The 20,706-nt window shown below is 46.5% G+C and overlaps 1 protein-coding gene and 2 long non-coding RNA genes across 4 annotated transcripts; all 3 read right to left on the reverse strand.

Moving 5' to 3' along the window:
- Positions 1-2,201: 2,201 nt before the first annotated feature.
- On the reverse strand, positions 2,202-5,440 carry LOC146758005 (uncharacterized). The gene is made up of 4 exons (XR_014935236.1): positions 5,385-5,440; positions 4,798-5,136; positions 4,114-4,157; positions 2,202-2,350 (listed from the first exon to the last, which is right to left on the reverse strand). It is a non-coding gene; the product is annotated as an uncharacterized LOC146758005 (long non-coding RNA).
- Position 5,441: 1 nt separating this feature from the next.
- Positions 5,442-9,672, reverse strand: LOC146758006 (uncharacterized). Its single transcript, XR_014935235.1, has 5 exons — positions 8,620-9,672; positions 7,316-7,474; positions 6,908-7,050; positions 6,227-6,425; positions 5,442-5,521 (listed from the first exon to the last, which is right to left on the reverse strand). It is a non-coding gene; the product is annotated as an uncharacterized LOC146758006 (long non-coding RNA).
- A 95-nt stretch (positions 9,673-9,767) lies between these two features.
- On the reverse strand, positions 9,768-16,429 carry LOC146758007 (maternal embryonic leucine zipper kinase-like). Of its 2 annotated transcripts, XR_014935233.1 has the most exons (5): positions 16,399-16,429; positions 15,826-15,950; positions 11,307-11,465; positions 10,387-10,607; positions 9,768-9,865 (listed from the first exon to the last, which is right to left on the reverse strand). XR_014935233.1 is itself a non-coding variant. In XM_085518277.1 (4 exons), the coding sequence occupies exons 1-4, from the start codon at positions 15,988-15,990 to the stop codon at positions 9,808-9,810; spliced, it is 603 nt and encodes a 200-aa protein (XP_085374403.1). In that variant the 5' UTR covers positions 15,991-16,119; the 3' UTR covers positions 9,768-9,807. The 2 variants fall into 2 exon arrangements, 1 of the variants encoding a protein (XP_085374403.1); XM_085518277.1 differs by lacking the exon at positions 16,399-16,429 and having other exon boundaries at positions 15,826-16,119.
- Between the last annotated feature and the right edge of the window lie 4,277 nt (positions 16,430-20,706).

The raw sequence follows: 20,706 nt of genomic DNA on the forward strand, positions 1-20,706 counted from the left end.
CGCCAGAAGGAGGTACAAGCCCACTGAAAGCATGAATTCTACCTGTGTTGCTGACAAGCAGTGTTTTGTAAGCTGGATTTGCACCCTTACCTGCCAGGACCAAGACTTCTGCTTCAGAGGGCTCCCTGGCACTGCTCTGCAGTCGGCGTTTGGCCACAGGGGATGGTTTGCCCAGGCAGAAGCAGGAACACCAACTGCCAGCTGCTGACTCTGCCCTCTTACTGGGAGAACTCAGTCTGCAGAGAAAACAGAGCATGCTGTCAGACGTGGTGCAGGGTGAGGGAAGAGCTGCACCGAGCCCTGGCCAAAAGTTGCCTGTTCCGGGCATTGCCTGCTTTCTGCTGAAACACAGCTTAGAAACGCCCTCTGTTTCAAACAGCAGAGGATGCTTCCATTCCTACAGCTCAGCCCTCAAGTCCTGAAGGCTAAATACCTCTCAACGATGTCAAGCAAGGACATGGATCCGGAGAATGTCGGAGGCTCAGGCTGCTTCGCTCTCCCGGGGCTGGCCTTCACCAGGGAATGAAGGCGGTTGATGAGCTTGCCCCATTTATTTGGCTTTGTGCAACAAAACAAAGAAACCAGTTCATTTTAGGCCTGGCTCGGTTGGACGAAGCTGAGCGCAACGCATTCGACAGAGCATGTAACAACGGGAAGAACATTCCCAACAAGGACACGCAAGAATGGATTTTCCCCATCCCTGGAGGTGCCCAAGGAGCTTAATGCAGTTCTCTTTCTAAGCTTGCTGAACTTGGGCATAAACAAACCCACTGAAAGTAGCGTTCTGACCCTATTTGACTAACTCGCGTTGTCAAATGTAAATTACGCACCTGGCTTTGGCAATGAATTGAGGAGGGAATAGGGAACTTTTCCGCTGATGAGTTCCATGCACTCACCAGGGAAAAGCCCAACCTGTAATTAGAACAAAAAGACAGGTGAGCATTAGCCCGAGCCCAGAGCCAAAGGGAAGGTCCACTGACAGTGACACAGGGCAACTGTTTGCATCCAGCAGCCATCCTGTGCAGGCAGAGCAGCTCCAAGCTGAGATTCCCAACTCTACTCAAGTTGTGCTCTCTAGTCAAAAACGTGTGTCTACCTCAAAGCCACGCTTGCCTCTCCCCCAGGGGCTCAGCCTGTTGATATGTCCTCATATCAACAATGCTCACCAGATCTCCGACCTGCAAGAGATTGAAACATCAATCCCAGATTCAGCAAATCTGGTAGGAAAACAAAGCAGAAAGGACTGCCCTCTTATATGCACAACAACAAGAAACGCCTGGAACTGCTTACCTCCAGAGAGAGCTCATCTGGCCCCTGGGCAACGTGGCTCTTAATAACATGGGCTGCCGCAATCGCTGGTACGTTTAAAGATGACAAAGCACGCACCAGCTGCGGCTTCTGCATGTTATCAGCCTGCAAAACAGAGCACAGGCCGTGGTCAGGAGCTGAGGACAAACCAGGAGGATTTCAAGGTGAGGAGCACATCTGCAGAGAAAGCTGCAGCAAATGCGCTCCATCCTTCTCAGGAGCACTTCAGAAGGAGCTGCACATCTCATAGCTCTGGAGCAGCACTTCTTCCCCACCCTTCACTACTCCAAGCAGCTCCAACAAACTTCTCAGAAGAAATCCAGGCCAGCACAGACCTGGCAGACCAGAACCAAGTGCAGCTTGTGGGACGGCAGTGCCCACTCCTTGCTTCCACCCTGCTCCAGCAGGTTAAGGAGTCTGAGCCTCACTGGCCTTTGACAGCTCAAGACTTTCATCATCTCATGCCAACATTTCTCACTAAGATACACCTAAGGCATTGAATTCTCTTCTCACTACCTCCTCCCAGTCCTCCCCTAGGAACAGAAACCATTCAGATTCTACAGCAAACTACAGCACCTACCCTGCAAGAGCACACTGAACCACCTGCAACAATGAAACATGGTTTTGGAGAGTGGGTCTGAAAACACACCTTTAGACAGATGTCTCCCTGTAGCCAAAAGGAAACCAAGCAGCAAAAGAAGAGTCCAGCCTGAAACATGCCCATGCTACTAGCCCAGGTTTTTCACAGTCAATGCAGAATCCATCCTGTTCATGAGGTAACAAATGACCAGTGGGTCTCCCCTTGCTCCACCCCTTCTCCTTCAAAGCCAGAAAAAGAAAGAAAAAACAAGCAGAAGAAACCCAGACGTACCTTTCCACACACAAAGCAGAAAGTGGAACAGCAGTTGTCTCCTTCCTGAGACATGGTGGGGAGCATGCCAGAGGAAGCCCAAGTTCTTTGCTTCTCTCCACAGGGACTTCAAGCACTCTTGGCAAGAGCTGCTTTGGTTCTTTCTTCAACTGCTTCCATCACCAGAATCTCCTTTGGAAAAGGAACCCGAATGAAAGAATCAGCAAATGAAAAAGAATGAGGAATAACCACTTTCCCAGCATTCTTCTGACATGCAATTAAGACTCTTGACTCGGGCAAGGTCTTAAAATCAGCTGGTTACAAGAACTGTCCCAAAATATATCCAGCTTCTGTACAGCTGCCGTTATTTCTGACAGCGAGTGTAATCACAGAATCATAGAATGGCCCGGGTTGGAAGGGACCTCAAGGATCATGAAGATCAATCACCTCCCTGTCCCTGCTGGCCATCCCCTCTTCTGATGGAGCCCAGGGGACCATTTGCTCTCTGAGCTGCAAGAGCACGCTGATAGCTCACGTTCTGTTTTTCATCCACCAGGACCCCCAGGTCCTTCTCTGCGGGGCTTCTCTTAAGGACTGCTCCTCCCAGGCTGTAGAAATGCCTGGGATTCCTCCAGCCCAAGTGCAAAACCTTGCACTTTGCTGCGTTGAACCTCATTAGATTCACCTAGGCCAACCTCTTGGTTGAGCTCCCTCTGAATGGCATCCCTTCCTTCCACTGCGTCAGCCGTTACACTCAGCAAACAGCAGAGGGTGCACACGATTGCATCATTGGTGTCACTGATAACCATGTAAAAAAGCACTGGTCCCAAGACAGATTCCTGGATGACACCACTTGTTATCGGCCTCCACCTGGACATCGAACCACGAATCACCACCCTCTGTCTGTGGCCTTTCAACCAATCCCTTATCCACCAGGTGGTCCACCTGTCAAATCCACATCCCTCCAGTTTAGAGATAAGGATGTGGTGGAGGGCCATGTCAAAGATCTTGCTCAAGTCCAGGTCAATGACATCTGTTACCTTCCTTTTGTCCACAAATGCCATCACTCCATCATAGAAGGCCACCAGACTGGTTCGGCATGGCCTTCCCCTGCTAAAGCCACGCTGACTGTCTTGGATCACATGCTCATTCCTTATGTGATCAAGCATGTCTTTGAGGCAGATCTGTTCTTCACCATCTTCATCACAGTTACACATTTGAATCAAATAATTGGTGTTCCTGTCACGAAGAAAACCTCTTTGTCTTCTACTCCTGCTGCACTTCTGTGCTTTCACCAGAAGCAAAGGGAGAGGCCACCTCCTAGATCCAAATTTTAAGAAACCAACACCCAATAGGTGTCATCTGAAGTAAAATAGCAGAGAAATTAAGATGACTCTTCTGCATCCAGCTTGGATCACTCCCTCACTCAGGCACACCACCATCAGATCAAGGAGATGCTGCCTTCAGCTTAGAGTCTGTATGGGAAATCACAGCCTGAACCTCTGATTAATCAGCTGAGGCAAGTGTTGGGTCAGCTGCGGGAGCACAGGTGAGAGTAATCTAGCTGTGCTCCCAGAATGGGTGGACCTTGACTCCACCTCCTCTGAGACCTCATTTAAAGGCTGACCACCACTGAGGCAGCATCTCTTGGAGATTGCTCCCCAGTTGAGACTGCCTCAGCTTTCTGGTCAAAACATCGACATTGGTGAGTTTTCCTTTGCTAACAACCTTTGACTATTTACCACCATCTTGGTTAACATCTTTTTATTAGCCACCCTTACAGAGACCATAAGGGTTTGGGCTTCCAAACTCTCAGCAAGCATTTGGATCAGCCAGCTTCCTGCTGGGGAGCCCCCTGCATCACTGCTGCCTCCTTTCGTACTGGACCTGCAGATGCTTCAGAGCTCATTAGCATGGACTTCCTTCCTCCCCTGAGCAGCTGCTCCTGCACTCACCTTCATTCCTACTCAGATACCGGCCGCTTCCAGCACCAGCTGACCTGCAAGACACAGAAAGGAAAGGTGGGAGTCATGCAAACGCACAAGCCCAAGGCTGCGTCACCACCAGGTATGGCAGCCTCGGGAAGTCAGCTGCAACTACAGCCTTTGTCAGAATGGAAACAGGAATCGTCAGTTAAGTGTGACCTCTGAACTCATTGCCACCATCAGAAACAGGCACTGAAATCGCTCACTTCACTGCAGCTGGTTACCTCCAAATTCTTTTACTTTTAGGAAAATGCGGACACGGAATTGAAGGACACTAGAAAAGTGACATCTACTTCCCCGTAGGTGGTTAAACTTGGAAGCAGGACTTGAGCAAGAAAAGCTTCTCAGCTCAGAATCACAGAATTATCAAGGTTGGAAAAGACCTAGAAGATCATCTGGTCCAACCATTGCCAATACTTCCCGGATAAATCATATTCCATACATCACATCCAAACGTTTCTTGAACACTCCCATTGTCGGTGACTCCACCACCTCCCTGGGCAGTTCATTCCAGTGCCTGACTACCCTTTCTGAGAAGTAATATTTCCTAATGTCCAGCCTGAATCTTCCTTGGCTCAGCTTAAAACCATTCCCTCTAGTTCTATCACTGATTACTTGAGAGAAGAGGCCAACCCCCAGCTCACTACAACCTACCTTCAGGAAGTTATAGAGAGTTATAAGGTTTCCCCTGAGCCTTTTCTTCTCCATGCTGAACAATCCTAGTTCCCTCAGCTGCTCCTCGTAAGTTTTGTGCTCCAGACCACTCACTACCTTCGTAGCTGAAGACGTTCCAGAACCGCAAGGTTTTCTTGCATGGAGGGGCTCAAAACTGAATAGGTCAGACCTCCTTCTCTCCATCATTGCTGTCACGTGGAAGGCTGTCCTTGAAACTGCAGTGACTCATGCATCCTAACTGCACTCCATTGATGGAAGCACACCAGGCATCATCGCTACTTGCCGGTGGGTTCCTGTGCTGGCAAGGGATAGATTCACCTGAAAGAGTAGATACACAGCAGTTAGTGTAAACTTTCACTATCCAAGGAGGCAAAGGCTTGGTGCTGCCTGTCAAGCAGGCTTCAAGCAGCTTGCGAGACTCATTTGGGAAAGACAGGAGTCAACCAAAGATGTCAGGCACGGGCTCGAATGCAGGAATACAGAAAGAGGTACAAGCCCACTGAAAGCATGAATTCTACCTGTGTTGCTGACAAGCAGCTTTTTGAAAGCTGGATTTTCACCCTTACCTGTCAGGACCACGACTTCTGCTTCCCTGGCACTGCTCTGCAGTTGGCATTTCGCCACAGGGGATGGTTTGCCCAGGAATAAGCAGGAACGCCAACTGCCAGCTGGTGATTCCTTCCTCTTTCTGGGAGAACATGGTCTGGAGAGAGAAAACAGCATGTTGTCAGTCGTGGTGCAGGGTGAGTGACGAGCTGCACCGAGCCCTTGATGACAGTTGCCTGCTCCTGGCAATGCCTGGTTTCTGCTGAAACACAGCTTAGAAAAGCCCTCTGTTTCAAAGATTCATTCAGAGATGCTTCCATTCCTACAGCTTAGCCCCCAAAAGTCCTGCTGGCTACATTCCTCTCAACCATTTTGAGCAAGATGCAGAGCATGTGAGCAAAGGCTCAGCAGCAGGAAAGGACAGGAGCTGGCAGGCGTAACTGCTTTCTTAGGAACTGGGCAGCCATAAGGGAAGCTCAAAAGCATCTCTGACTCTTACGTTAACACCTCCTCGGCCTCAGCTCACTGCCATCTTTAATTTCTAGTGCCAGCAAGTCTGACCAACAGCTCTTCTTACAGGAGAAGTGCAATTGGTTTCAGGTGCGTGGCCCTGAAATCTGGAAAACCCCAGCGTTTCCAGGTACAGGCAGCACAGTCCAAGATAGACACTAGCATGGCTTTCTGCATCTTGTGACTGCCTGCCCAACCAGGAAGGAAATGCACCTTTGTGTGGCTCCTCTGAGCCAGTAGGGCAACTGTTTTTTAGTTGAGTGCTTGGAGATACAATGGACAAAAAATAAACCAATAGAAATCACCTGAACAATGATGATAGGGGCTGGAAAGGGAATTCCTCTTTCTTTACCTTTCAGATGGAAAATCAATGATTGCGTCGAAGTTCCTCAGTACAGCTGCAGGCCCTTCCTCCACTTGTATCTTGCTGCTCTGTGTTGCAACAGGAGAGCTGCTCTGGCCTCTCCTCTCAGCCTGTGCCTCCTGCACGGTGAGCAGCTTTGTGGATGGAGAGACCCACACAGACTTGGGCCCAGGCAGAGAACTGTGCCCTGCAAGGGAAAAACACAGGTGAGACGGCAGAGGAAGCAACAGCACAGCCATCCCAGTTCTGCATATCTCTCAGAATTGCTCATCCGAGCCACTGGAAGTAGAGGAGCTCAAAATAACCGTGTGCTCAGTGGTATGCTCGTGGCAAAGGACACAGCCACAATTAAGAGCAGCTCACTGTATCAAAAACAGGCAAACAAAAACCCTAGAAAAACTAGGGGGCTGGGATTCCAGAAAGCTTTGCTGCCACATTTCAATCAAGCTTCACCTGCTGGCAAAAAATCTTAACAGCAGTGATGGTTTTCTCCAAGTAAGGCTTGTGTTTGGATACACTAAGGATCCAGGAATGGGGCACCATATTCTAACCTAAGCCCAGAAGCCTGCTGTCTCCTCGACAGTAATAGAATTTTCAAAGGTCTTGGAGAAGACCTGGATTGGATCAAGGTGCCAGATCAAGATCAAGCTAATGGAGGAAGACACTCACCTGCTCACTCTCCCACGACTGGTGTGGATTCAGAGCAGAAGATGACATCTGTGTGGCTGATGAGGAATTCCACCACAGCTGACTGAGTCTGCAGCTCCACGCAGGCAGCTTCAATGGCGCAGGAAGATTGGCTCTGCTGGGATCTGAAGAAAAGGCAGATCTTACAAGTCATTTCCCCAAGGTCATTTCCCCAAGTCTGAATTTCTGTAGCCAAAAACTGTCAGGTTGGGCTCTGGAGACTTCCGCAGTGGGCAAACAGCGATGCCACTGACGAAATTATCCTGGATCATCAGGGACACAGCTGTCCCAGCTAAACAAGTGAGTAGAAACTGTCATCTAGAAATTGTGCCCCTGGGGTTGGGGGAGAGCAGAACTAAGCATCGTGTTGAAATGGAAAAAGAAGTTTACCTTAAGAGGTTTGGAGCCCACTCTATCGCTAAGTTCTTCACGTGCATGTTTATCACCGAGCAGATCCCAGCCAGAGACACCAAGTGTCTTATTAAGTCCCATGGGGACAGTGCACTGGTGGTCAGCACTGAGGCAGACTTGATGACTTCCAAGAGGCATCTGGGGAACACAGAATCACAGAATGACCCGGGTTGGAAGGGACCTCAAGGATCATGAAGCTCCACTCCCTGCCTGGCAGGGCCACCTATCTTCCACATTTACTAGGCTGCCCAGGGCCACATCTAACCTGGCCTTGAACACCTCTACAGATGGGGGATCCACAACGTACCTGGGCAGCCTGTTCCAGGACCTCAGCACTCTCCTAGTAAAGAATCTCCCCCTACCACCCAACGTAAATCTTCCGTCTTTCAAATTAAAACCATTTCCCCTTGTCTTGCTATTATCAGCCCTTTCAAAGAGTTAACACCCCTCCTGATTATACACACAGCCTGTGCCATCAAGGCCAAGCAGTGCAAGCTCTGGGGGGCTTTACAGCCTGATTGCGCAGTGCAGCTCCTCGCAGCAGGCATTTGACTCCAAGTCCCCTTTGCTATTAACCCCATACTATCAATAGCAGGGGAACAGCAAAGGAAAGGGAATTCTCACAACCATTGTGAATAGCTTAAATAAGCACCTCCTGGCACCACCACAAGTGCCATCAAGTGAGAGGCAGGATGTGGCAAAGACATGCCTCATGGGGCTAACAGAAAGAAGACCTCAGAGCTGGGGCAATGCTGCAACCACTAGCCAGGACGCCCAGGGAACAGGTACGTGTCATTTCCAAGACACTGCCCTGAGCTTACCGAGAATTTGGCATAGAGATGCTTAGTCAGCAGAGGGCTCGGGAGCTCCCTGAAATACATCTTGCACAGGGAGCTCACGCTGTGAATGTCTCAGACACTGAGCTCGGGAACCTGCTCTGAATCGAATTCAAGGCTGCAGAGAAGGACACAGAATTGGGCAGAGGGCTTTGGGAAAGACGAAAACAAGTCCAAAGCCACACAAAATACAGTCAAGAAAAGGAAGGACCTCTGCAGAGCCTTCCATATGGTCTCACATCACAGCGAGAAGCAGGAGAGCTCTTGTGGCACAAAGCTTGGGGCAGGAGAAATCAAGGCTGCCTCTAAGATAGTGCTTGCAAAGAGACTTGTGCTCTAGATACCTCATACCTTCAGTGTTCTTCTTTGGACACATCTCAGGATTTCAGTGTCCTTCTTGCAGTGAGGGGCCAAGAACTGAACACAAAACTCAAGGTGAGGACTCACCAGTGCCAAGCATAGGGAGATGATTGATTCCCTGCTCCTGCGGGCTCCAACCTTCTGCATTCCAATTCCAATCTAAACCATTCCTGCTATGGTATTACTTGAATCCTCATTTAAGGCTGGACCTCAACAGGTCAACACATCAGAAATAACACAGTGTGCATCTGGAAGACGTGTCTCAAAGCCCAGAAAATCCAACTCAAAATCAAACTCTACCCTTGGTAGATTTACATCACGCTCTTTTCCTTGTGTGTGAGCAATACTTGCTCTTTTCAGATGGTACTATGAGCATGTGGCATCCCAAACACATAGTTAGCATCCGTCCATATCATTAAGGCTCTCGTCAAGGCAGTTATTTCAGCCTTCTGAGGTGAAGTCCCCACGGCTGATGGTTGTGCTTCCATTCCCTGCTCAGTAGCAGTTACTGCATGTCCTGCCTTACAGCCTCCTTGTCTCACAAAACTGCAGCTGCTGGTAAACCAGGCGTCTTCTGCATCTTCTAAGGGTTCGTCCTTCAGCTCCGACCGACCGGCTGCAATGTGCAGCTTCAGTTGTTTCAAAGCAGTCATGTCATCCTGGTTCTCCACCAGGGGAGTTCCGCTAAGGAAAGATACTGGGCTGGCAATAGTAGTTACAATTATTTCTATATCACCCTGCTCCACCAGGATGGCCTGGTATTTCGGGAATCTTTGGGGTGAGAGCCAATGTCCCCCTTTTGCCTCCAATACAGTAAACACTGCATGAGATATTAAAACTGGTATTCTTTGGCCCACTGTAGATTTATAGGCTTCCTGAATATTGAGCACCAGTGCACCCTGGCTATCCCTTACTCACTTCAAGCTGTTTCAAGTTTACCATCAGTCCATAGCTGTGTATCCATGGTCGGCACCCTCCTGTCATTCCTGGCAACGTATGGAGTTCCTTGGCAGTTTGCAGCTCAGGGGTTGAGCAGATGGCTTCTTTCTTGGCAGTCCTTAAGGTTCAAAGTCCAGCTGTCATCTCCTATCCCAAATATGTCACTTGCTGCTGAGTTAGTTGTGCTTTCTGTCAACCAAGAAACTCTGCAAACTCTCAGTCTATTGTACACAGTCCTTTTGTTGCTGTGGCACCCACGTGCTCCAGTAAAGTTCCACCCTAGGATGGAGGATCCCAGGTCTCAGGCTCACGAATTGACCAGTTCTCAACAATCATTCAGCTGTTCTCACAACCCTGGGTAACACTGTCCAGGTTCACTGAGTCTCTTCTTACTCTGTTAGGGAGAACAGATACACACAGGTACTCGTATGCTATCATGAGGAATTCAGTAGGTTACATTTAATATAGAAGCATGTTGCAATCAAAAGCACGCTTAAATAAAAGCATACCCTTTTCTTTCACTCAAAATAATAGCCCAGAAAAAAATAAAAACAAAACCCTCATCATCAATGTTAAAGAAATTATCTACTAGATCTCGATGGGAAGTAGAAGCACATGCTAGATTTAGGAGCACAGCACTTGTCTCATTATCTGAATGCATCTCAAGGCAGGATCCTTGTGAAACTGTGAGAACTTCTATCATTAATAGACAAGTACCGTGCCCTGATAGATGGTTAAACTGCTTGCAGTGCACTGTTAGATGTACAGGCTGGTGGCTGTATGTGCTGTGACCAAATAAAACCCACACAGAAATCTTTCAGAATATCAGGACCTACAAGGATTGCATTCATATTTAAAGTAAAAAATTCCTAAGCTACACATGTTCTAGGTTTTCATTTGTTAGATACAACATACCTTTGGAAGTAGGCGCCTGAAAGGATATGCCTTCTACTTGCTTCTCTGTCTGACTCTTTGAAAAGAGCAGGAGCAGGAAATGCAAAGGGCAGCTCATTTCTTAACGCTGACTCTGCATCAACATTCGCTGTGTTTGCACGCTGCTTAGATGCCACTTTTCTTGTCACTGGAGTTGACAGTGTGAATTCCATATCACCCAGTTGAGTATCATGCCTCGAATGCTGCCAGAGATGGAACAAAAGGTTTTCTGATCACAGCCGGAGAAGTTACTGTCAAGGAAATTCTAACAGCTGAGAAGGTCAGACACAATGCTTATAAAAACATCATATACTACTTGTCTATTGAACAAAAGAGTTAAAACCTCTGATTCTTTCCTAGAATAAGTGCGTTTCTTATAGACTCTCAAATGCCATTTTTTATTTGTTCATGTCAATTCCCCATTTACGATTAACCCTCACCAGCTTATCTAAACATAACTATGAATTATCACTTGGTTTGGCTGCAAAATTTCAATCACTTCACTGTGGATTTTCTTGTCCAACACAGTAAGACTGAACTTCTTTCGGTACCTTTAAAGGTCTGTGTACCTTTAGCCTAACTCCAGAATCTTATGAACTGTGCCTCATCGCTTCCCATTGTGTTTTAAAATCCTCACTGACTCCTTTACTTGTTCCCTTGCTTGCTGTTTCTGTGCAAACCAAACACTGGAGTTAGGGTTCTCATTAAACCAACCATGGCCTACAGGTAGAAGGCACCAAAATTTATGCTTAACATACTTCTTTGCTCAATCTGTATCTCCCTTTGTTCAAGGTCCACTAGATACTTAAATATGGAGTAAGCACTAGATACAATGAGAAGCAGATTTCTGGATTAAGTGCTGTATTTTTTCTGTAGGAAACTAGCACTACATCTTCACACACCTGCTTTGTTCTCTGAGTATTTAGATCAAGCGGAGATTCTTCAAACACTGAAGCTACATCAGAAAATTCCATGGATCCAAACACATCTGGCACATGGCTGCAGTCTGGCACATCTTCATATGCCAGAGCCTTTTCAGACTGAAATGTTCCATTGAGATTCTTTTGCAGAATTAAAAGGAAGATTTCATCAGAAGATTTCATCACTAAAATCTAAATAAGATTGCTTTGCAAGTTCCAAACTATGGCTAACAGCTAATGGAAGCCAATAGGCCAGCAGCACCAACTTTTATATTATGTTCTTAATACTGTAATTGTGGGTTTGACATTCATATCAAGAGCAGAAGGGAAATTACTCTTAGAGCTTCAAGTCATCTTTCACAGCCTGTGTCAACAAGAGCAGCACCTCACAGCCTTTGGTTTGAAGACCCAGACCACAAGGCAGCTAATGATTTTACACAGAAATCCAGAGTTCAAGTCATTGTTTTCTTTAGGGCTGCAATTCTACTGAAAGCCTTCAAGTTCATCACACTGAATTATCACTGGCACCACACATAACTCCACGTTACATATGTGATCACACGCAACCTGGCAACTTCAGACAATTCCCAAAGCACTCCACGTGTACTTGGCTACTAAAGTACAGAGAAAGGAATTAACATCAGAAATAGCTGCAGTCAAAACCATCTAAGAATCCAAGTCTCCAGGAAACAAGGAAAGCAAATCCTCTCCAGGACTGTGTTCTAAAAGGAAACAGATCAGAAAGGTGAGTTCTTCCCCCCTTTGACCACCCACTCATGTAACATCCATGTCATTTCTAAGTATGCTGCCCAGACCAAGACTGAGGATGCTTCAGAAGAAGACCTTCCCTGCTAAGCCAAACAGAACAAGTAAGGTACCAAAATATGTAGAGCCAAACGAGGAAAGGTGCTCTAAGAAGGTAAGCATCACAAGAGACCAACAGGAATACTTACACAATCCAAACAATGCACAGTTTCTGTTCCACAAGCTGCCAAGAGGAATGTGTGCAGTACTCACAGCGCACCATGTACACTGCTTACTGCAGTCAAACTACTTCGTAGGACCAGCCCAACTTACTAAAACATTTTAATGAGCAGTCCGAACTGTCTGGATCAGCACGGTTCACTTGGAAGGGACCTTCACAGATAAACCTGAAGAGGTGAGGCGACTGCACTATCTAAACCTTAAAGCATATAGGACCTTAAAGCATAAGCTTAAAGCATAGAAGCATGACCAGCAGGACGAGGGAGGTGGTGCTGCCCCTCCACACTCCTCTCATTGAAACACCATCTGGAGCACTGCACGCAGTTCTGGAGCCCTCAACACAAGAAGGACTTGGAGATGTTCAGGCAGGTCCAGAGGAGGGCCATGAAGGTGATCAGAGAGGGCTGAAAGCACCTCTGCTATGTGCACAGGCTGAGAGAGATGGGGCTCTGCAGCCTGGAGAAGACTCCAAGGAGACCTTAGAGTGGCCTTCCAGTATCTGAAGAGGGCCTACAGGGAAGGCTGGGGAGGGACTTTTTATAAGGGCAGGTAGCAACAGAATGAGGGGAAATGGCTTTACATGGGAAGAAGGTAGATTAGGATTGGATATTAGGAAGAAATGCTTTACTGTGGGTGTGGTGAGACACTGAAGCAGGTTGCCCAGCAAGGCTCCAATATGATTGCTTTGCAAGTTCCAAACTATGGCTAACAGCTAATGCAAGTCACAGAATCACAGAATCACAGAATCGTAGGGGTTGGAAGGGACCTCTAGAGATCATCGAGTCCAACCCCTCTGCCAAAGCAGGCTCCCTACACCATGTCACACAGGTAGGTGTCCAGGCGGGTCTTAAATATCTCCAGAGAAGGAGACTCCACCACCTCCCTGGGCAGCCTGTTCCAGTGCTCCGTCACCCTCGCTGTAAAGAAGTTCTTCCGCACATTCGTGTGGAACTTCCTATGCTGTACTTTCATCCCATTACCCCTAGTCCTATCCCCACGCACTACTGAAAAGAGACCAGACTCACCACTATGGCTCCCACACCTCAGGTATTTATAAACCTGGATCAAGTCCCCTCTCAGCCTTCTTTTTTCAAGGCTAAACAGACCCAGTTCACTTAGTCTCTCCTCATAGGGGAGATGCTCCAGGCCCTTCACCATCTTTGTGGCCCTCCGCTGGACTCTTTCCAAGAGATCCCTGTCTTTTTGTACTGGGGAGCCCAGAACTGGACACAATATTCCAGATGAGGCCTCACCACGGCAGAGTAGAGGGGGAGGATCACCTCCTTCGACCTGCTGGACACGCTCTTTTTAATGCACCCCAGTATGCCATTGGCTTTTTTGGCTACAAGGGCACACTGCTGGCTCATGGTTAATCTGTTGTCCACCAGGACGCCCAGGTCCCTCTCAGCAGAGCTCCTCTCCAGCAGCTCTTCCCCCAGCCTGTACTGGTGCATGCAATTATTTCTACCCAGGTGCAAGACTCTACACTTGCTTTTGTTAAACCTCATCCGGTTTCTTACTGCCCAGTCCTCAGTCCAGCAGAAAAAACTTTTATATTATGTTCTTAATATTCTAATTGTGGATTTGACGTTCATATCAAGAGCAGAAGGGAAATTACTCTTAGAGCTCAAGTCATCTTTCACAGCCTGTGTCAACAAGAGCAGCACCTCACAGCCTTTGGTTTGAAGAGCCGGACCACAAGCTAGGTAATGATTTTACACAGAATTCCAGAGTTCATGTCATTGTTTATGTTAGGGCTGCAATTCTACTGAAAGCCTTCCAGTTCATCATACTTCATTATCAATGGCACCACAGATACCTCACAAAGAAGCATTATGACATCACAAAGGGGCATTATGATGTCAGAAAGGGCATTATGACATCACAAAGGAGCATTATGACATCACAAAGGAGCATTATGACATCGCAAAGAAGCATTATGACATCACAAAGGGGCATTATGACATCACAAAGGAGCATTATGACATCACAAAGGAGCATTGTGACATCACAAAGGGCATTACGACGTCACAAAGGGCATTACGTCGTCACAAAGGGCATTATGACGTCACAAAGAAGCATTATGACATCACAATTTGGAATTATGACATCAGAAAGGCTCATTATGACGTCAGAAAGGGGCATTATGATGTCAGAAAGGGGTGTTATGACGTCAGAAAGGGGTGTTATGACATCACAAAGGGGTGTTATGACGTCACAAAGGGGCATTATCACGTCACAAAGGGGCATTATCACGTCACAAAGGGGCATTATGATGTCTCAAATGGCATTATGATGTCACAAAGGGCATTATGACATCACAAAGGGGCATTAAGACTAAGAGTAAAGGTTGGAACAGCTTGTAGAATAGACCAATCTTCTTCACTTCATCCTCCCATAAGAAAAGAGCAGCTGTAAAAAAGGACACAACTTGCAGGCTTCTACCTCCTTACCTTTCACTTCTAGAATTCTAAAACTAACTGAGAAGTATTAATACGCTGAGTATGGCCTAAGTAAGGCATATTTTCTATTCATTCTACTCCCAATCTCTTGGCCTCTTCATCTTGTACAACACTTTGCCACAGAACTGGGCAGTTCTGGGACACACAGCAGCAGAGGGGATTGTCTTAATCACCTTCCTCCCTATCTCTTTCTCTGCTCTTCAGAACATCCCATGCCTGCTTTCAGCTTCTGCTCACTGACACAGATCAGGTGATGAGGCATGCAAAGATGAACAAAATCTATATAGAAGTTCCTTAGTCAAAACTATTCCACAGCCACATTTTCACCTCGCTACCACTACATTAAAAAGGAGAATCCAATTAGTGGTGTGGGTCATTGATGTTGTTCCAGGGGGAACTGTGGCTGTTCCATGCCCACAGGGGTGTGGGTCATTGATGTTGTCCCAGGGGGAATTGTGGCTGTTCCATGCCCACAGGGTAGAAGACAGACAGTCTTCCTCTAAGCCACATAAACAGCTGCTTAGTGCTCCCAAAGTGAATATCAGCTCTTCTGTTGAAACAAAGTGTCAAATCTAGGCAAGAAAGAACCGAGGAACTGAAGGAACCAAGAGGGTCCTTGAACACCAGTCCCATGGTTGCAAGTCACTATGCAAACATATTGAACCCAAAAGAACATCTGTCCTGCAGGCAACCAAAACCTGAGTTCCTTTTGCTTAAGACCCACTGTGAAACATCAGAACACATAAACATGTGATAGTCAAACCACTGGCTGCCTTTTCATGACACAGAACAGTACTCCTGGCTTCCTGATGGAAGGTTGGGAACATGCAGCCAAAGGGACAGGATCAAAGGCCTCCCTGAAATCTAGAAAGATTACATCCTTTTCCTTCATACACTGAGTCGGTGGCCTTATCATAGAACAAGATTTGATGACCAAGACCGGTTGCACACATGCTCCCTCACCGATGTTTAGGCCACCAGACTGTTTACCCGGGCAGAGCTTCAGCACACAGAGGCATTTTGACCTGAACCTTGTGCTGAACTCTAAAACTTACCCCCAGGCTTCCTGACTGTGTGGTACTGGCACGTCCTGTTTGGGATGGAATTCTCAAGGGAATGTGCTTGCCACGAGCCTTCTTAGACTGAAGCAAGAGATAGGTTGCCACAACTGGTCGTAATTCTGCTAGAAAACAAGAGGATGTAGATCTCTTCAGAAACATTGTCAGTACAAAGAAAATTTCTGCATGTCTGCCATATTTTCCCCTTGATGTGCAACCTTCACGTCTGATCACATTAGGGTAGTTTCAGGCCTCAGCTGATTCACACAATATGTCTGAGATAAAGAAGCAGACTATTCTCATGTTTGCTTGAAAGTTAGTGTATTGTACAATTGCTGGAAGTGAAAACTAAAGCTGGTGCCAGAATCTCTCTACTGAAGTGAATGGCAAAGCTCCTACTAATTCAGTTTGTACAGCATTTCAGCTGGACTCCCATTTCTGGGGGCAAGTTCCAGCCCAGCTCCAAGGAGCATCGACATTCAGCTGGATTTTCAGCAGCTTTTTGACTACTATGAGAACCGTGGGTACAATGCTTGACAGACTCAGTGTAGTATAATAAGCTTGAATTACTTATCAGGCATTAGAAGTCCTTGGAGTTAAGACTGTGATAATATCACAGACGTGAACGGAAGAACGTTTTTCCCTTGTAGGTCGATTGTTCTCTTTATTCCCTGTACCTAAAAAAGAAGTAACAGTGACTCCACAAACGATCTCGCCTAGATAAAACTTATATTTTATATCTAGTCTTACTAAGGTTATATGGAAATCTTAACAATCCTTCAAATTCTACCACTTTCTATTTAATAGAAAGACAACTCAATTGCAAGAGACAACTTTCAGATTCAGTTTAATGCCAGAGTACCCATCATGTTTTAAATCTCTTCTACACCTTGGAATGTCATTATTGACATTTATACAGCATCTCTAGCAGCACTCAGTTCAGCTTTTCCCATTTATTTTCAAAAGTTACTGGAATTAATTTATTTTCTGAAGTATTTGTGAACTGTAATTCCCCAAATTTGCTTGGTTGTCCTACCTGACGTGTTGATATTTTCCACCTATCAGTGAATCATTTCAAAGCAGGGAGTTAAGCCAGCATGTGACATCTGCTGTTCATCCATCAGTTTCTGTTTTGAGTCTGCCTGGACTTCCAGAGATTCATAAGGATTTCAGCATGGTAGAATAAGAATATTCAAGAATAAGAATATGCAAGAATAAGACCTATACTGAGGAAACAGCTTTCAAGTCATCTCACAGCCCAGTCTCACCGTGGCAGTGTTCTGCTGTGCAGCAGTCAATAATTAGCCATGATTTCAGATGTTTTTTAAATAGTTAGTGTTATGGCTACATATTACAAGGAGTAAACAGAAAGAGTCGTCCAACTTCAGCAACTAGTCCCTCTGTGGCAACAGGTCCTGAGTTCTGAATTCAAGTACAAAAGCCTGTCAGCAGATGAGACCTTTTACTAGAGCAGAGGTGACGCTTCTATCTCTTCTTGATTCCTAGTTCCATGGCGTGCACAGCATGCTGTGCTGCATGCACAGCACAGCTGTTCTTCAGAGCAACAGTGGCACCCAGTGACCAACAGCAGCCATTGTCTGCAAATACACAGCAACTTCCCAGGATCTGCAGCAACAATCTCCCCACATACTCCACTGCACACAGACACTATGACCCTGAATAGACTCAAGCAGCAGACTGAAAACAAGTCAGAGTTTTATATTTCAGGATCTATAATGTGTGAAATTCAGTTACACAACAGTGCCGAGGTGCCTGCATTTCAAGCAACTTTCAGATCACAACCATGTAAAATAAAAACAAATTCAGTGCAGAAATAGCAAGCCTGTAACTTAATACCCATGAGATTATCAATTTTTATACTGCATTCTGATTAAGTTCTCCGAAAGGAAACACAACTAACTGTTGAATTCTGAAGGCAATCTGTGGGGTCCTACATTACCTCCTGATTCTGGAAGAGGAAATTCTAATAGCAAATGCAGAACTTTGCTCTTCGTAGACATGAGAAGGGCTGGCATTTAGGAACATTCATTTCAGGGAAATCAAATGATGTGTCTATATTTTTACTACAGATAGTATAGGGAGCAGCCAGTTGAAGAACCACATACAAAAAATCCAGCCCATTGGCAAGAAAATACTTCTCCTTAAATTCTGTATGCTGTCATGGTACAGAATTAGGCTACAGTGCCACATAGGCCAACCAAGTGTAGAACCAAACCCACAAAATACTGGTAGACAAAGCAGCAAAAACAGGGACAATATTCAGCAGACAGGCCTTTCTACCCACAGCTCAGCATGTTCTGCCATCCGAAAAGCAAGGCCTCTTGTCAAGCTCAGCTATTTCCCTTCTCAGTGTATTCTAGCACCACTGATACCCGCTGGTATCCTCCTGTAGAGTGCCATCATATTGTCATCATCCAAAGGAAAAACCCACACAGCAGAGCATACAGCACTACACCCATGCTCCAAATATCTGCCTGAAAAACAAAAAGACAAGCTTACAAACCTGAAGCACCTCAAATGGCTTCCTGACAGACTGGATTGTCTGCCCTTGCCAAAGCCCACATATAGCCCATGAAAAGCTGGCTCTTTCCCTCAGGAAAAAAAGCCTTATCGTCCCAGAGAAAGCATATAACCCTCATTCAATTGCCCTTCCACTCAGCTTAGAGCACTACTAAAACCAGCATCTTCACCTTAGCTCATCACACTGCTGCAGTTCCTTTTACAAGGATTTCACTGGCAAAAATGAAATCAAAGCCGTCACAAGGGATTTAGCACAGTTACGTGTTACTGGCTACGAGAGCTGTCAGCACAGTCACCTGTCTGGCTTTGCTGCTGTTCTGTTTATGTAGAGGCACAACAAGGTTCAGACACCTCACAGTGCAATTCTCACTTTGACTGTAAAGAAAAAGGAGGCTTGAAAAGCAGTGTGTGGAAAACAAAGAAACAAGAATTAGAACAGTGGGGCCATGGCACTTGTAGGAATTGCTCTGCCTTTAACAGCGATTCAAGAAGGATGAGGGCATTCCAAACCAGACCAGTTTGGACAGATTAACAACTGCAAGTAGTGGGTTCCAAAATTACAGACATGAAATCAAAGTTGGAAAAACTCTTTGCATTTACATCTCTCAATTTTTAGTACATTGTGCATTACAACGGAAACAATTCTTCACATACAACTTGGAAGCTAAAGACAAGTCTGACAAAACAGACTGCACAGAAACGATGGATAATTAACAGAGCAAATTGCTCTTTCAAAAACTTAGTAATAGAAAGAGATCTCTGAAGTTGCTGTTTTGTAGAGCCCCAAAGCAGTTGCTTGAGGCAGTTCAGGATTAGCCAGAGACAAACCAGCCAGCTGTGTGAACTGAGACCAATTGCACTTTTCTAGTCTGTGGCCACTGACAGCTTCTGAGAGCTACCAAGCAATGCAACCTAGCAGAATTCAGAAGGGAAACCAAGAGAGCCTACCTGAGCTCCACTGCCTTGAAATGCTCTGTGGAGAGGGAAGGGAAAGAGGGGAAAACAAACACCGCTCTACATCCCTCTGAGCCAATAGACGCTTTGCCCTGGATTAGCTCTGGTGCTGCATAAGCTGGGCTTCCACAGCATGTGTTCAGGCGGTAATCAAGGCCTCCCTGGAATAACACAAAAAATAGAGAATAACATTTGCTTTAACAGAGTTTATGTCATCTGGTCAAAACACTTCAGAAGCCTCAGAGGCTTCTTCTCCTGTGTATATTTTCATTCATCTTCGATTTTGCTTTAATTCAATCTGACCTCACCAAGAAAATATTCTCTAAGACCATGAGTATCACATAAATGTGCAGATCTCAAGCTGCTCACTTATCTAGTACCCTTGGCATGATGCTTTATTTTCCTCAGCTGATCATCTAGATTGTGCCTGTTGATTGTGCAACAACAGCCTGTTGGTCTCGATTACCTGTGAGAGGCTCTAAATTTGGCCAGGAAAAATCATTTGAGGATAAGTAATTATCTGGGACTCAGTAAGTCTTCCCATGCTTTCATAACAGCAGAGATACACACACACACAAACTCGTGGAACCCCACTGCTTTGCACAATGCTGTGCACACTCACGTGTGTCATGCACTGATTTCCCAGCCAGTCCTCGTAGGGTCTCTTACTTAGGACGGGAGTGCAGGGGAGCAGCCAGAAGCTGTTTGCATTCCCTGCTGTCTGCTGGGCAGCTTTGCTGGAGATGCTTGGGTTGCTTTGTTTTTCCTTGGGAGGTGGGAAGGAGCTTTGGGTTGGAGGCACATCCCGTGCCAGAGCATCCCAATGGCACGTGTGTGGCACTGATCTGCAGCAGATGAAGGGGAGGAGGTCCCAGCACAGCTCTGCACCATGCTCTGCCACACTGGGCAGCTTGTTCCTGGCTCAGCAGCGCCATCAGACAAGAAGCAGGGAAGGAAATCAAGGATGGGGGGTACCATCAAACGCAGTTAGTGCATGCCTTTGCAAGACAAACAGACCCAGAGCTTGCGGGTTGTTCCTGCTTTTGTAGCATTTGTGTGCTGTAGCTGAGCAAAAGGTTCTGCTGCTTGAATCTTCTTCTGCAAGAGCCGACTACCGGTAAATGTCTGCGGGGATGTACTCAGTGTGCACTTTCTGAAGCCATTTGAGAACCTAGTCGTTCTTGCTGCAGGACCACTGTCTTCTGTTAAAAGCTGAACGGTCCCCAGAGCACCTGTTTCCATCAGCTGCCACCATCCAAAACTGCCAGCCTTCTTACAGTCACCTGGCCCAAACATCCCTTTTGCTCTACACTTGATTCCTGCAAGAGATGGGAGCTCGGCACGCACACCATCCTTCCAACAGCACATCCCTGCAGCAAGGGA

This window comes from Coturnix japonica, chromosome 17 (genome assembly GCF_054131305.1).
Source record: "Coturnix japonica strain WE chromosome 17, WE-NBRP24, whole genome shotgun sequence".
Classification (NCBI taxonomy): domain Eukaryota; kingdom Metazoa; phylum Chordata; class Aves; order Galliformes; family Phasianidae; genus Coturnix; species Coturnix japonica.

Excerpts from the sequence above, each read along its gene's own strand:
- LOC146758007 (XM_085518277.1), bottom strand. The coding sequence starts at position 15,990 with ATGTTTCTGAAGAGATCTACATCCTCTTGTTTTCTAGCAGAATTACGA. Across the intron at positions 10,608-11,306 it reads ATACTCAGAGAACAAAGCAG|CATTCGAGGCATGATACTCA; the intron begins GTGTGTGAAGAT and ends CATCTCTGGCAG. Across the intron at positions 9,866-10,386 it reads TCAGGCGCCTACTTCCAAAG|AGTAAGAAGAGACTCAGTGA; the intron begins GTATGTTGTATC and ends TCTCCCTAACAG.